This window comes from Populus nigra, chromosome 15 (assembly GCF_951802175.1).
Source record: "Populus nigra chromosome 15, ddPopNigr1.1, whole genome shotgun sequence".
In the NCBI taxonomy this organism is placed as follows: domain Eukaryota; kingdom Viridiplantae; phylum Streptophyta; class Magnoliopsida; order Malpighiales; family Salicaceae; genus Populus; species Populus nigra.
Genome location: NC_084866.1, coordinates 1,560,721 through 1,575,590, shown reverse-complemented (window position 1 = coordinate 1,575,590; position 14,870 = coordinate 1,560,721). Strand labels below are relative to the sequence as shown.

The 14,870-nt window shown below is 32.0% G+C and overlaps 1 protein-coding gene across 3 annotated transcripts; it reads right to left on the bottom strand.

Moving 5' to 3' along the window:
- Positions 1-575: 575 nt before the first annotated feature.
- LOC133674630 (homeobox protein knotted-1-like 3) lies at positions 576-5,573 on the bottom strand. 3 transcript variants are annotated; one of them, XM_062095843.1, is made up of 6 exons: positions 4,518-5,573; positions 2,489-2,609; positions 1,880-2,073; positions 1,677-1,808; positions 1,073-1,209; positions 576-989 (listed from the first exon to the last, which is right to left on the bottom strand). In XM_062095843.1, the coding sequence occupies exons 1-6, from the start codon at positions 5,175-5,177 to the stop codon at positions 950-952; spliced, it is 1,284 nt and encodes a 427-aa protein (XP_061951827.1). In that variant the 5' UTR covers positions 5,178-5,573; the 3' UTR covers positions 576-949. The 3 variants fall into 3 exon arrangements, with proteins under 3 accessions (XP_061951827.1, XP_061951828.1, XP_061951829.1); XM_062095844.1 differs by having other exon boundaries at positions 576-986; XM_062095845.1 differs by having other exon boundaries at positions 576-978.
- Between the last annotated feature and the right edge of the window lie 9,297 nt (positions 5,574-14,870).

Genomic DNA, 14,870 nt, shown 5'->3' with positions numbered 1-14,870 from the left:
AAGAAGAAGAAGATGATGAAGAAGAAGAAAGCCAGCCTTGAATTATTGCTGGGGCAAACTAGCTAGTTGCTGTCTAACATAGTACTAACATCCAGCCCCAGTTGGAATTAAAAAAGGAGAGTTAAACATACGATCCAGCTAGTTTTTTTTTTAATCTTTTTTCTTGATTTTTCTTCTATTTTGTATCTTAAAACAGATTGATTACTTGTTAAATCTTCATCATGATAAAAATGATGATGGCTTGCTGTCTGATTGCCATTCTCATTGAGTTCCAATTTTGTTCTTGTTAAGAACTTGATACAGCCTTGGCTAATAATGGATATGAAAATCCATCTTTGTGTTGATCTTTCAAGAAACAATGACTGGAATCAGTCACTCCTGCGTACGAACCCTCTTCAAGGGGGCTGGTTGCTTCAACTTCTGCATTGATCGATAGGGCTTGTTCTTCCTTGCCCAGGTTCAGTAGAGTTTTTCTGAAACATTTCATATTACATTGAATAGCTGCTGCAAATTTAATCCTTTATCATATATCACAAAGCGACGAGAGGAACAAAAGAAGGTATAATCTACAATGATTGTAAGGAAACCAAGCAAAGATTATTTCACTGTACATCCATCACCCCTCGCCATTATTATTCATCATATATAGAGAGAAGTAGACAAAAATTCATAAAACATGCTAATGCACACTGGTATTTTTGCTAATAGAATTCGTAACTAATTTGAAACTCTGAATAAGACTGTATTGCATTCATTCTACCATCTGCATGCCCTTGACAACCCACGATCATCGTCTATGTTAGTCTTTCTTTCCTCTAGAAGCAAACTATGGTCATATATATATCTGTGGGGACCATCGTCAAACCCTTTGCAGTTCCATTGCTATGTAGTAGTATGTTCAATATACTCGCTAGAGTGGAAACTTGAACGAAGATCATATAATCGGAATTTACACAAATCGATCGCCATTGTTATCACCTGCATTACTTCTTTTCAAAATTAAGGTTGGTTCAATGCTCGCAAGGCACTAAATTATATGAAGATGTATGCTTTAATGAAACAATAAAAATACCTTTTGCGTTTGCTTTTCAAGACTGTTGAGGTTGAAGGATTACTGTGCCAGTTCCTCTTCCTTTGATTGATGAACCAATTATTTATCTGCTTTAATTGCAAGCCCGTTTCCTGCACCAATCTTGCCTTGTCTTCCTCCTGAATAGTCATAGAGGTTCAATTTCTAAAGTTAACAAACAGCCAAATCAGAGAGACTGATGATTTCGGCTTAAACTGCCCCCTAATCTGGTCACCCACTAATGTCATGTCAGAAGAAGTATCAGCCTGTTGCCTACAAATTCTGCTCGTTTGCGTAGTGTGTGAGGGTGTACCAACATCTTTTCAGTCCTTTAAGAAAGGAAATTTCGCTCATTTTTGTCATTCTTGGACCCTCAAGGTTGGCATGGTTGTACAAAACTAAAAGCACACGTTTTTTGACTTGTCCTGAGACAGCATACCAGCAGGTGGGGTTCCAATGAACAGGCTAATGCATGCATATGGGGGTAACCGTAGCTTAAATCAATGTAGCTTAAATCAATCTCATTTCAAACTAGAACTCAATAAATGCTGCTAAATGACAGTATCGAATCTTGTTAAAGAGACGGAGCAGTAACAGTAACACTTACGGTAGGATATGGCCACTTGGAATGTGATTGCCACCAAGCTTTTAAGACTGAGGTTGTGTCCCCAGGAAGCTTTCCTGCTCTTCTTTTTCTCAGAATTTCCTCTCTAATGTCAACAATTTTTTCTTTGTAACCCTGCAAAACGAAAGAAAATTGGTTACAATGAAAATGTCAAATCCTTCAGATTAGATAATTTTGGCCATTACCTGTTTTAATTCATGCTTCAATTCTTGTCTCACACGCTCCATCAAAGATCTCTCACTCTCTGTAGGGACCAAGGGACCAAACCCCAGTGTATCTGCACCCTCCAAACTTCCAACGAACAAAGTGGCATCACTGTCAACTTGGTCTTCATCGTCATCGGACATTGTTGCGCCTGTACCTTCACCTGGAGAAACTCCTGTTCATGCAGCAATGGGAAAATATTAAAGCTTCATGTCATGAATACTTGTTCCGGTATCTTATTGCTCAAGTTATGAAAGTGATAGAATTCTAATGCGGCAGAGACATAAACATTTATCAGGGAAGGCAAGAAAACTTGAAACAAAATCAGCCTCTAATGTCAGTCATGTTTATGGTTTACTAGTTTCAACAGGTTACAAAGGGAAAGCATAAGATCCCAAAACTCTCCAAAGAGCAGGAGAGAGTCTTGTAAAGAAGGCAATAAAATTCCCTTAATTCTTTAGCTTTTGCCCTGCTTCCTCCACCGGATGAACCATGGCACAGAAAAACAACAAGAATCATGCCTCCGCAAGAATCTAGCAGCTTAGAGGCTTATAAACAAATTTAGGTAATATAAGATAATGAAGTATTACCCGTTAAACTTTGTAGGGATTGCTCTATCTCCCAGCACGCCATCACTGCTTCCATTGCATGAACTCGAACATGTTGTTGCAATTGTTCTTTGAAGGAACAGAGCAAAAGAAAATAATGTGTCTGCAGCATCAAAAAATGAAAGGATCAACATTTTGATTCTTTTTTCATGCTTCAGCTTCAAAGTAACTCAAAAAATTGTCATTGAACATGCACTAATTACATAGGGAAAATAAGACAAACGATCTGAATTAACTGTCTGCTAGTCATGGCAGAATCAAAAGAATCAGAAACGACAGCGATCTCCTAGCAACACCAAATCAAGAGAAATTCACCATGACTCAGTGATATTTTCTTTTAGAATGTGTGGATTGTACACACTTTGAAGTCATTTTCACTGAAAATGTTCTATTATAGAACTTAACTCTGGAACTATAGGTTACCAAATATGCACATACTCGTTGTAGTATTAGGTTATTACATGTCAAACACCATAGTGAAAAATATTTTAGTTGCACGCTTCACTTAAAAACTAACTATTAGAATTTCAAGCAAGCATCTATGCTTGGGGCAATCAGACCCTAAAGGATCAATAGCCGAGACAGATCCAAAAAATTGTGGGATGAAGAACGTATTTCCATTCAATCAAGTAGTGCAAAGAATTTAGGTCAAGGACGATATCTCAAAGAGTTTGTCACAGACACTTGAAGATCATAACTAAAATCAAAGTATCCAAAAACTCAATTTAATGGCTTTGTATCTACCCTATACCCACTTGAAAAATCAAATTTCAGAGTAAGCTAAATCAGATTCTTTGTTTCTGAAAACATGCCATCAGCCACGTCAGGAAAGCTATTAGACCTAGATAGAAATTATGCCTAACCACATTTAATTTCATTTCATCCCTCATCCCTGACATTGAGAAATTAAGGGACCCCGAGATCTTTAAAGGAGTCCGTCATACTGTACTTTACCATGCACATCTCTTAATCTCTTCTCATCTTCCCCCCTGTCTGATATTTCAATGAATTAACTTCAAATGACCTCAATCACTTCAATCTCCAAGACCCACGATCAAATTCAGATCGGTCCCTCATAAAGCTCTGCTGCACTGTGAACCACTATCGTTCTTCGTATTGGACTTGGCCCCTTGAGTTTTGCAAGCACGGTCAGTATCCAGATTTTCCAGTCTTTACTACATCAAGAATTGAAGATTACAGCTGTAACTACAGTCTACCAGTGGCACTCCAAATTCAGAAACTTACAGTTAAGGTATTATAACCCTTCTTCTTATACCATTACATACGTCCGATCCCATTCAAATTCAAATTCCAGCTTCGAGCCACAAAAGCCCTGCTAGTTTTGGCTGTAAACAAACTCGCTTGCAACCAAAGATATCTCCTCCTCTATTATTGTCACGATGAGCTAACACCTTTCCCTAAATCATCAACAATATATCTGCTAACTAAGCACCTAACAGCCATCCAAAAAGCCCACCACCAAACTTCCTCTTATAATTATCCCACCAAATAAAACCCCTGTCGGTGCATCCACCACCCTTCAATCTCAAAAAAGAAACCCACATAAAATCACTAACTCAACAAACCCCCCTAACTATAATCAACCAAACCAAAATTCATTCCAATTAACAAAAACTAAGCCGATTTAATTCAAAACTATAAACTTTGGGGTGATTTGAATAATGCCTGTGGTCATAATTAATCAAACCAGATTCATTCCAAAAATAATAATTAATCAAGCCCATTTCAGTTCCAATATATTGAAAAATTCAAACTTTTTTGCACGAGAAAACACAAGTGATCTAAAAAACATGTTTGTGAATCAAACCAAAAACACACCAAAATGAATCGAACCCATTTCAATTCACAATCCAAGACATTCAAAAACATAATCTTTGAACCAAAAACAACATAGAAACAGCAAAAAATTGGTCCAAATTGAAAACAAGAGGACCTTTTTTTTTCAGATTTCAAAGAAACACAAACATGATTAACTAACATGGTAGCATACCATAAACTGATCAAGCTCTTTATCATCAGGAACCAATCCTTGGTGACTTCCAAGAGCAGAGTACTTAGTGACTACTTGTTGTGACTGAGCCAACTGTGCATCAATCCTCGGCAACTGATCAACTGGCGTGGCAATCCTTAAACACGCCACGTGTGCCGACAGCAATTGATCGTACAACGGATGCGTCAATATGTCCGCTTTATACCTTGCATTTTGCCAATTCACCACCGCCTCTCCTCCACCACTATCCGCCACCATGGCTTCACCTTCACTCTTATTCATATTCTTCAACTCCGACGATTCTTGCGATATACTAGTTATGATGGCGTGGTCCCCGCCGCCGGCGACGTCGTCGATGACGTCACTGTGGTTGCGGTTAAGGAGGGAGGAGGAGGACCGGGAGAGCCATTGAACTGGGTTATGAGAGGTTGAGTCAGAAGTGGTGGCGGTGGCGGTAGTGGTGGTGGTGTGGAGGTTTAAGAAATTGTTTGTGTTGTTATCAGTGAAGTGGTGGTGAGTTTGTTGCTGTGGTGGTTGTTGAGAGCGGAGGAGGGCAGTGTTCAGCCAATTCGGTGGTGCTGTGTGGTTCTCTGTTGCTTGCTGGTCTGTGAAGTGGTGAAGAGGGAGGTCTTGTGATGACAAGTTATGGTGATAGGCCATGTTCTTTGCGCAAGTCTTGGAGACAGACAAAAGAGAAGAGAAGAGAAGATTGTGAGTCTATTACAACATGGGATGTGTGTACATGTGCAGGAAAGAAAGAGTCTATTACAACATGGGATATGTGTATATGTGCAAGAAAGAAAGAGAGAGATGCAGAGGCAGGTGTGATGCAAGTACTCTAAGGAGAAGCGAGAACACGGTGAATTTTGAAAGTGTAAAGACAGAGAGATTGTGGTCTTTGAGAGAGAAGGGAGGGAGGGAAGGTGATGAGAGATAACGGTGATGATATGTGGGGTTACTATAAACGTCCAAGTTGAAGAAGAGGGAGATGGGAGTGTCAAGAGAGGCTGTAGGTGAGAGTGATTTTGGGTTTGTTTGTAGTGGTTTTCAGGTGAAGAAAACTGCTTGCAATCAAAGAAATGGGACTTTATATGTGGAGATTTTTTTTATTATTAGTATTATTATTTTCAATGTTCACGGTATTTATGATATAATTTTTTATATATTAAACCTTTTTTCCTTCAATTTCTTCAATCTAGTTACGATTTTAAAGACATTTATCCACGTCTAAATTAAAAACAAGGATGCTTGATATTACTAGTGCCATGGCTAGAATTTTTGGCATTTTAATGTTTTTTTCCATGAGATAAAGAAATATATCACATTGGGTTTGAAAAGAAAAATAATTCTTCTCTAGTTGTTTGTGGATTTGCTGTGTGTAAAATTTTGTGTAGATTGGATTTTTATATATGGGAAATAGTTTTTGATTAGTCATGAGATCAATAATTTAATTACTGTAAATAATTAATACAATTCAAACAAAAATGGTCTGGTTTTTGTTTTGTATTAATTCTTGTCTTGACCTTTCTCGACGCAAGTGTGGCTAGAATTGCTCGAGAGATGATATCAAATACCTTATCGAATTGGCTAGCCAGGGCCAGCAATGTAATTAAGGCCATGATTTGGTCAAGAAACTATTTTTCCACGTCAATTGACAAGTATAAGTCATTATTTATTTATTTATTTATTCCCATATATAGTATTTATGTTTAGCTATTATATTTATTTTTCAAATGTCAACACGGTTTTGCTTGTAAATTGATAGTGTAATTATCGTTTAAATTGCTACTGCTATCATTACTTAGTGTACATGGGTCGGATCCTTCCCTAATTCGGATGCTAATCATTCCCTCGATGCACGTAATCTCATTCGTATCAATGCTAATTATGTTTTCTTTTTTCAAGATAAGACAAAGAAAAAAGAAAAAGAAACGGTAATTCTTGAATCTACCCTTTTTCCAATATTCCTACGATATTCTTTAAATCGTTTTTACACTAAAAACTAGCTTCAGTTTTCCATGTAGACAACAAAATATTTCAATATCTAATTTTACTATTTATTACTGTGCGGTTGTTATTGTTTGTGATGTGTTTTTAATATTATTTTTCATTTGAAATATGATGATAAAATAATATTTTTAAAATTTTATTTATTTTTTTTTAATATAATCATTAGAAAACTTGTATCTATATAAAAACAATTTGAAAAATAAAAAGAAAGTTAATTTAGTTAATTTAAAGCGATATGTTTTGATAAAAAATTTAAATTATATATTTTTATTAAATTAATAGGGTCATGTGTTGACATGGTCAATTGTATTATAAAAAAATAATTCCTATATAATTTAGAAATGAGATGGTAAATTAGATCTATAAATTTAAGTTAGATTTAATAATAATATTTTTAATTTTTATTAACGGATGTTTAATTTGCGGTTGGATTGTCGTTTCATCTTTTTCTAAAAAAGTTATTTTAAATTAATTATTTTTTATATTTTAAATATTTTTTATTAAGTTAATATTAAAAATAAATTTTAAAAAAAATATATTATTTTAATATATTAAAAAAAACACTTTAAAACAAAATATGTACCTCCTTTCCGAAGATGCAACAGTAAACGATTGCCAAAGAGGGCAAAGAAAACTGCCGAGTTAGGCTTGGAGAGATTACAGTTAGAAGCGCGTGAGCACAGGGTGTAATGAAACAGTGGGCGTAGGTAGGTGTGATGACGTATGCTTGCCGTACAAGGGATGCAGCTAATCCATCCATCCATCCAATCAATCTTAAACTGTGGAAACATACGTGTATGTGCCCCAAGTACTGTTTGCAGCACCAAAAAGGCCTTGTTTTATTTATTTATTTATTTATTAAAAAAATAAATACAGAGATTTATTCCATGCCCTAATGATGTGCCATGCTCCCCACCCTCTCCCTCTACCGTTTCATGGTGTCTTTGGATGGATCGACAAAAGCCATCTCAAAGCTGTGGTTGCCACAGAGCTGCATGGGACGTTATTGACTTATTGTGTCCTATTTCAAGATATTATTGAGTTATTAATAAGATTTGATTGTGTCCTATTTCAAGATATTACTGAGTTATTAATTTAACATCAAAGATTGACATGGCCTTTTAAAAGTCCTTTCATTTTAAAAAAGTATATTTGATTTTAAAAAATATTAAATTAATTGTTTTTTAATGTTTTTTTATGGTTTTGATGGGATAATGTTGAGAATAAAAAAATTATTTTAATATATATTTTTTAAAAAATTATTTTTAAAAATATCATAAACCACTATACTCAATATAATTTGTAAGTTAATTTACTAGTTTGCTTTCTTCCATGACTCAATTACCTGACTTTCAAATTACACTAGATAATAATTAATTTAATGTGATTAGATTGATATAGAATATATTTGGCATTGTGATAGTGGTTATTTTTTAAATAATTTTTCGTGTCGAAATACATGTTAATAATATTTTTTATTTTTTAAAAATTATTTTTGATATTAGCACATCAAAACGATCCAAAACATACAAATTATATTAAATTTAAATTAAAAAAAATTAATTTTTTTTAAAAATATGATTTGTATCGCGTTTTCAAACCAATTTTTAATATTCAACTCATGATCGAGTGAGACTTCGAAGCATGACACAAAAAAAAAAAAAACCACCAACTATTCAACAAAAATCACATATGACACTCCCAATAACTTTGTTCAAGCTTTTGCTAATTTATTTCATTGTTTCACTCGTGACTTTTTCGTTAAACGAAATTCTTGCTATGCATCTTTATCCTTTTTATGAGTAGGTTTTCTTTATATATATATATATATATATATATATATATATATATACACATACTGACCTAATTAACCCTGGGGTATTAATTTGAATTTTAATTCCTTCAAAATTTTATTATTTTTTTTTAATGGAAGAGAGTTCAAAAATTGTCTAAAAAAATAAATTATCTAACGAGAGTAATGGATTAGTAACAAATTGTGTGTGTGTGTATTTTAATATCAACAATGAATTATCTAAAAAAATAAATTATCTAAGGAATTTGCAACGAATTGTTCGTTGCTGATGTGACGATATCAACCTTGTGTTTATCCACAGTATCTTGGCTTGTTTCCATCATAAGCATTATAATTATATTTTTTTATTGTATTTTGACTTATTTACATTAATGAAAGTTTAACCAAGTTTTAAATTGCATTACAAATTTTATTTTTGTTCCATTTATTATTACTAATAAAGTAGTTTTAGATATTAATGTATGTTGTTTATATAGTTATTTATATATGTTCTACTACTTTCAAAATATCCATAAATAATTAATAAAATTAATAATAAACCAAAATATAAAAAAAACATATAAATTAATAAAAAAAATCTATATAACCATCAATTGATTTTTCATTGCTAATTAGAAATAATTCATATAATCATCAACAAGAAAATCTATCGCTAATATCAACAATGGATGGATTTTTCAAAAATAAAAAATCTGTTGCTGATAAATCAGCAACCACAAATCTACAGCTGAATTTTTTTTTTTTTTGCTAATTTTTATCAGCAATAAAATTTAGTTTAATCTACAATTAATTAGATAGTTGTTAATAGCTCTATTTTTTTTTAGCATTGGAACAACAAAATTGTTTATTTTATTTTTAAGAAAAATCAACCCAGAAAATTCAAACATCCATTTGAAAAACTTATATATATACTTGTAATAATATTTATTTCCAATAACATCCATGCAAGATATAAATGAGATTAATCGTGTCTGAAAAATAACAATCAAGCCAGCGAACTGAATGGTTCCCGAGACCTGCATGCATGCACATGAAGAAGCCTCGAGAGTGAGAAGACAGAGCTGGACTCCTGTCCTCCGGCAAAGACACATTAATTTCCGATATTTCAGCAACCAGTCCACGAGACAAAATCTTGTTGGGCATATAGGGGATGCCTTTGTTCGCATTTATGACATGCAATAATAATCAGGGAAATACGAAGGTCAGAACCTGTTCCAGAAGAGGATGTACTGATCTCCAAATCCAGTAGTTGTAATTAATTTCTTATAATATTTTTCATAAATGCTAAAATCAGCATTTGTCTTTATAGTCAAATCATCCAGGGGGCTTCCATGAACCAAAGCTTGTGTTCTTGTAAAGATTTTCGATGAAATTAATCTTATTCTTCGTTTGGTAATATGATTTTAGAAAGGTTTCTTGTTAATTTAGGCTATTAATTAGGGTTTTAACGTGCCGGATAAGATTGATACATGAATCTTCCGCATCAATTACAATTAATCATATAATTTAACGAGAAAAACAAGGTTACATGACAATTAATTACGCCATATAAAGCTGTGCCAAGCATTTTGAAGTCAAGAACATTGTTACATGCATGGCCCCAGTTGAACCAGCTCAACTGATTGAACAAGGCTGGGGCTTAAAAGATGAAAATTGAATCATTATATTTCATACAACACGTACACTTCAATATTAAAGCAATATGAACGGTGAATTTTCAGGTAGGAGTGTTTATAAATTAATCATGTGCGAGAATCCCAGAGCTAGCTGGCATAAATTAATTATCTGGGGTTTTTTCAACATGAATTAATTATTCCAGGGTTGAAATTGATATTTAAAATATTTTTTAAAATTTATTTTTGACGGAACATTAAAATGATTTTAAAATATAAAAATAATAATTTAAAGTTAAAAAATTAAAAAAAAATCTAAAAACATAATTGGATATAATATCTAAAAGTAATGGGTGTCTGTGTAAGCAGCTTATATAACGAGGGGAACACGGTTTTGATGCTTGTTTGGCTGTTCATGATATGTTTTACTCCGTCAAAACAGAGCAAATTGCTATGGAGAGGCAAGTTAATTAATGCTATTTGTGTGCTGTGTGGAAAAGCTGCTGTGAAACGGGCGACCATTTTTATTTGATTGTTCTTAATTACTCGAAGGCTAGCTGGAGTCGTGTTGCAAACAGAAGTCATGGGAGCTGGTCTTTCAAAATTGCGGTGGGCGGTGGCAAATTTGCGAAAAAGACTGTTCAGGCTAATTATTGGCAAAGTGGGATGGAATGCCGCTATCTAGGGTATTTGGAAGCAAAGGAACCATCGAGTATTTGGCATGGGAGCTGGTTAGTTCTACATCTGATGCAGTGATCGAATGGATTGGTCAAATGCTTTAGTTGTTGGTATAGTTTGTTTTATATATATATATATATATATATATATATATATATATTTTGCTTACCATATACTTTGTTAGGGGTGTGAGTTTTTTTTTAATGTAAAAAATATATATAGGTACTAGAAGCTTCCTGACATTGTTATTAATCTTGAAAATAAAATTGTTTTGGAATTTTTTTCTAAAAATAATTTGTTATATTAGTGTATTTATAGTTTATCTTAACCAACACGAAGTTTTTCACTAAAATTATTATTTATATTTTAAAAATTTAATAATAGTATTTAAAAAACTGACCACTAATTGAACCTAATAAAAAATTTCGGACAATCAAAGAAAAAAAAAGGAAAATGAAAAAAAAAGGGAGGGTAATTGTATGCTTTATAGTAGGGTGAGCTCCATGTTTTTTTTTTTATCAATGGAAATGCTCACTTATATTCAAAAAATAAAGCAATATGAAGCAAGCATACTAAATACGAAGATAAAAAGTTCTATATTCAAGTTGTATGGATCGATAGTTTATAAATTCATAATTATTATTAATTGATAGGGTTATCATTTGAATAATATGTGCCGCTTTTAATTTTTCTTTTGACCCATTAGACGTATTCCTTTTAATTAATTAAGTAAGTAATTAATTAATTATATATATATATATATATTGGCGTGAAGTGGTTGTCCCTTGGCATCCAGCAAGGGGAGACGTAAGCTTCTAACATACAAGTATAGTACTTCCAGCTAGATAAATAAAGTGTTTGGAATTTGGAGTACGGTAGGTAGGTGTTATTTTTTAAAATATTTTTTTTAAAAAATATTTTAAAATAATTTTTTTATTTTTTTAAATTATTTTTGATATTAACATGTTAAAATAATTAAAAAATATTAATTTAAAATAAAAAATAAAAAAATTAAACTATTTTAAAAATATTTTTAAAACATACAAGTAAAAAGCGCTCCAAAACCCGATCGAGGCCCTAAACTTTCTCCGAGATTTGCTTAGCTAATTGAATGTCATCCCTTTAACCTTGGAGCGTGCTTTCCACGTCACTTAAATTTGCGTAACAAATTATCAGCTAATAAAATCCAACACTGGAGACAGCAAACAACATTCCATCTATCTCGCTTACCGGTTTGGTCAAGAATCCATCTAGATGGTTTCCTTTGTGATTACCGGCTATTCCAGTCACTTAACACTGAAGAACATAGTTGTCACGCAATCCCACCTGCTCCGAGCATCTCCATGATAAAATTTATAAAATATATCAACTCGAGTTAATTAAAAAATTAAAATATATTATTTTAAATAAAAAATTTAAAAGAATTCCTTGAAAGAGACTAGGTTTCATCCTATTTAAGTCAATCAGATTATAAATGGATAAAATTCAAATTTAACTTTATTAATATTTAAAATGTTTTAAAAAAACTTAGCAAAAATCAATTTTCAAATTAACAAAGTTATTAAATATATAAAATTAAACAAATAAAATTAAAATAATTTTACTTTAATTTAAATTTTAAGATATTGTTTGATAGTAGTTATTTTTTAAATGTTTTTTTATTTAAAAATATATTAAAATAATACTTTTTTATTTTTTAAAATTTATTTTTAAAACCGGCATATGAAAAATCTAAAATTATTTTAAAAAAATTAACTCAAAATAAAAAAAATCAAATTGTCTTAAAATTACTTTCTGGATTAAAAAATAATCACACTCCAAGTTAACACAAGGGTTGAGGCTCAGGTTTAAATAATAAAAATAAATAAATTGGATACCTTCGATTATGTCGCTCCTCTCCGCACCACTCGCGGGAAATGGAACTCATACACACGCGTCATCCTATCGTAGCTTGAACCACAAGTCGTCCCTAGCCAAGAGCACGCGCCATGAACGTACCGAATGAATAACGTCCATGTGGAACGGCAGGAGGGTGGGGACAACTGAGAATTTTTTTGACTTCCCTGACAGCCGCCGGCTCGGTGGGTGTTTGTCGGCGTGTTAATGTTTAGGTTTTTTAAAATTTATTTTTAATAACATCGTATTATAATAATTTTAAAATATATAAAAAAATTTAAATAAAAATAAAAAATTGAATTTATATATTTGAGCCTGGCTAAAAAAATAATGGTTTAAAACATGTTTATTTTTATATTTTAAAAGTATTTTTTAAAAAATACAATTGTATTTTTTTATATATTTTTTAAAATTATTTTTATATGTTAATATCAAAAATAAATTTTAAAAAATAAAAATATATATTATTTTAATATATTTAAAAAAAAATAAAGGAACGTAATCAAACTTACTCAATTAATGCAAAATTGCAAACTGCTTATGATCCCACACCTTTAAATACTCATGGGGTCCACAACCAAAGAAAAAATCGTGGGCTTTGTGCATGGGGCCCAGTTTTATAAGAAGTTGGGTCCAGCAGAGATAGAGAGAGAAGGGACTGTCCATTAGGGCCAACGTGCCCTATGGTCCCCTGCCTAGTAGCTTGGCTCTCTTTTGTTAGTAATTTATTTTTTCTTTTGGGCAGGGGACCAATGGTTCTGCCGTCCGACAAACGGCGAATAAGCAAGGCACACTCCATCTAAAAGAGGAGATAGGCTCGAGTAATTTCTAAGGGGACGTTTGGTTGTCTTTTCTTCAAAGGTTTTTGAGGTGATCCATGGACTTGCATGCTTCCTTGTCCATTCGGTATCGATGTAGAGCATGTTTGGGAACGCGGTTGAACCCGTGTTTTTAAAAAAATTGAATTTTTTTGGTTAAAATTTAATATATTTTGTACATTTTGGATCGTTTTGATGTGCTGATGTCAAAAATAATTTTTAAAAAATAAAAAAACATCATTAACATGTATTTTAGCACGAAAAGTTATTTGAAAAGCACCCGCAATAACTCCGCCCAACAAGCACGTAGTCTTTTTTTTTGTTAACTATTGAGAGAAAAATGTTTAATTTAATCAAATAATTTTTACCTTTTCCATTGGATTCTATTTATAATTGCGTTTTAAATTTTTATTGTATAAAATTTAAAATAACTTGTTTTTTTATATTATTTATTTTACATGTAAAGATTCATCTCGCGGTAATTTTAATACCTAGGCACTAGGCTAACCTCTAGATGTTAATATCAGGGATGAGTAAAAAAAATTAACAAACAAATTAAATCGAGAAAATAAAATAAAAATAACTGAAAAAAATTAAACCATGAAAAAACCTGATTACACCAATTAGAATATTTTAAAAATTATTTAGTTTAGTTTCGGTTTTATAAGTCTGAAACTGAAAAACCTTAACCAAACCGAACCGGTTTAGTTACAAATAAACCGAATAAAAAAACCAAATCGAGACCAAGCTCGTCAAAAAATCCAAAAAAAACCCCAAAAAATAACCAAATATTGAGTTTTGATTTTTAATATAAAATAATCGAATCAAAACCGGTTGGTTGGAACAATTTTATTTTTTACATTTTACAAAAATTTAATTTGATTGTTTTTATTTATAAAAACAAAACCAAATAAAAAATAAGCACCCATAGTCAATATAGAATTTAACTTGGGATACCATAGAAGGACTTGATTAAGGTGACGACATTAATTAAGGTAACTCTCTCAAGCCTCGTTCGCAGGTGTGATTTTGTCGTTTAAAAGAACTCACTGTGAAGGTAAAATTGATGGTGTTTTTGTTCACTGCCTCGTATCCCTCGAAACTGATTAACTGCGCATGCCTTACTGGTTCTGACCATTCAGTCGAGATGTGAATATTTTATAGCTGCATGCCCTCGTGTTTCTGTTCTATCTTCTGGGTTGATTGTACGGGTGGTAATAGTTATTTTTTAAAATTATTTTTATTTAAAAATATATTAAAATAATATATAATTTTTATTTTTTAAAGTTTATTTTTAAAACCATTACATCAAAACAATATAAAAAGAAAAATTTTAATAATTTTTATATATGTTCATAATTAAAAGAAAGAGTAATAAATATATTCCCAATAAATTAGTGTATTCGTATAAAAATAGTTTTCTTCAATCATAAGCGAATACATTTCCACCTCGTGAGCTGCCGACTCATGGGTAGAATATATATAATTTTGAAGTGCACGTGGCACGAAACCAGGCTTCAAATTT

Bases quoted from the DNA above. Each gene is read 5' to 3' on its own strand.
- LOC133674630 (XM_062095843.1), bottom strand. From the start codon at position 5,177: ATGGCCTATCACCATAACTTGTCATCACAAGACCTCCCTCTTCACCAC. The intron at 2,610-4,517 runs GTATGCTACCAT...TTGATGCTGCAG, and splicing joins AAGAGCTTGATCAGTTTATG to ACACATTATTTTCTTTTGCT. The intron at 2,074-2,488 runs GTAATACTTCAT...CTGCATGAACAG, and splicing joins ATCCCTACAAAGTTTAACGG to GAGTTTCTCCAGGTGAAGGT.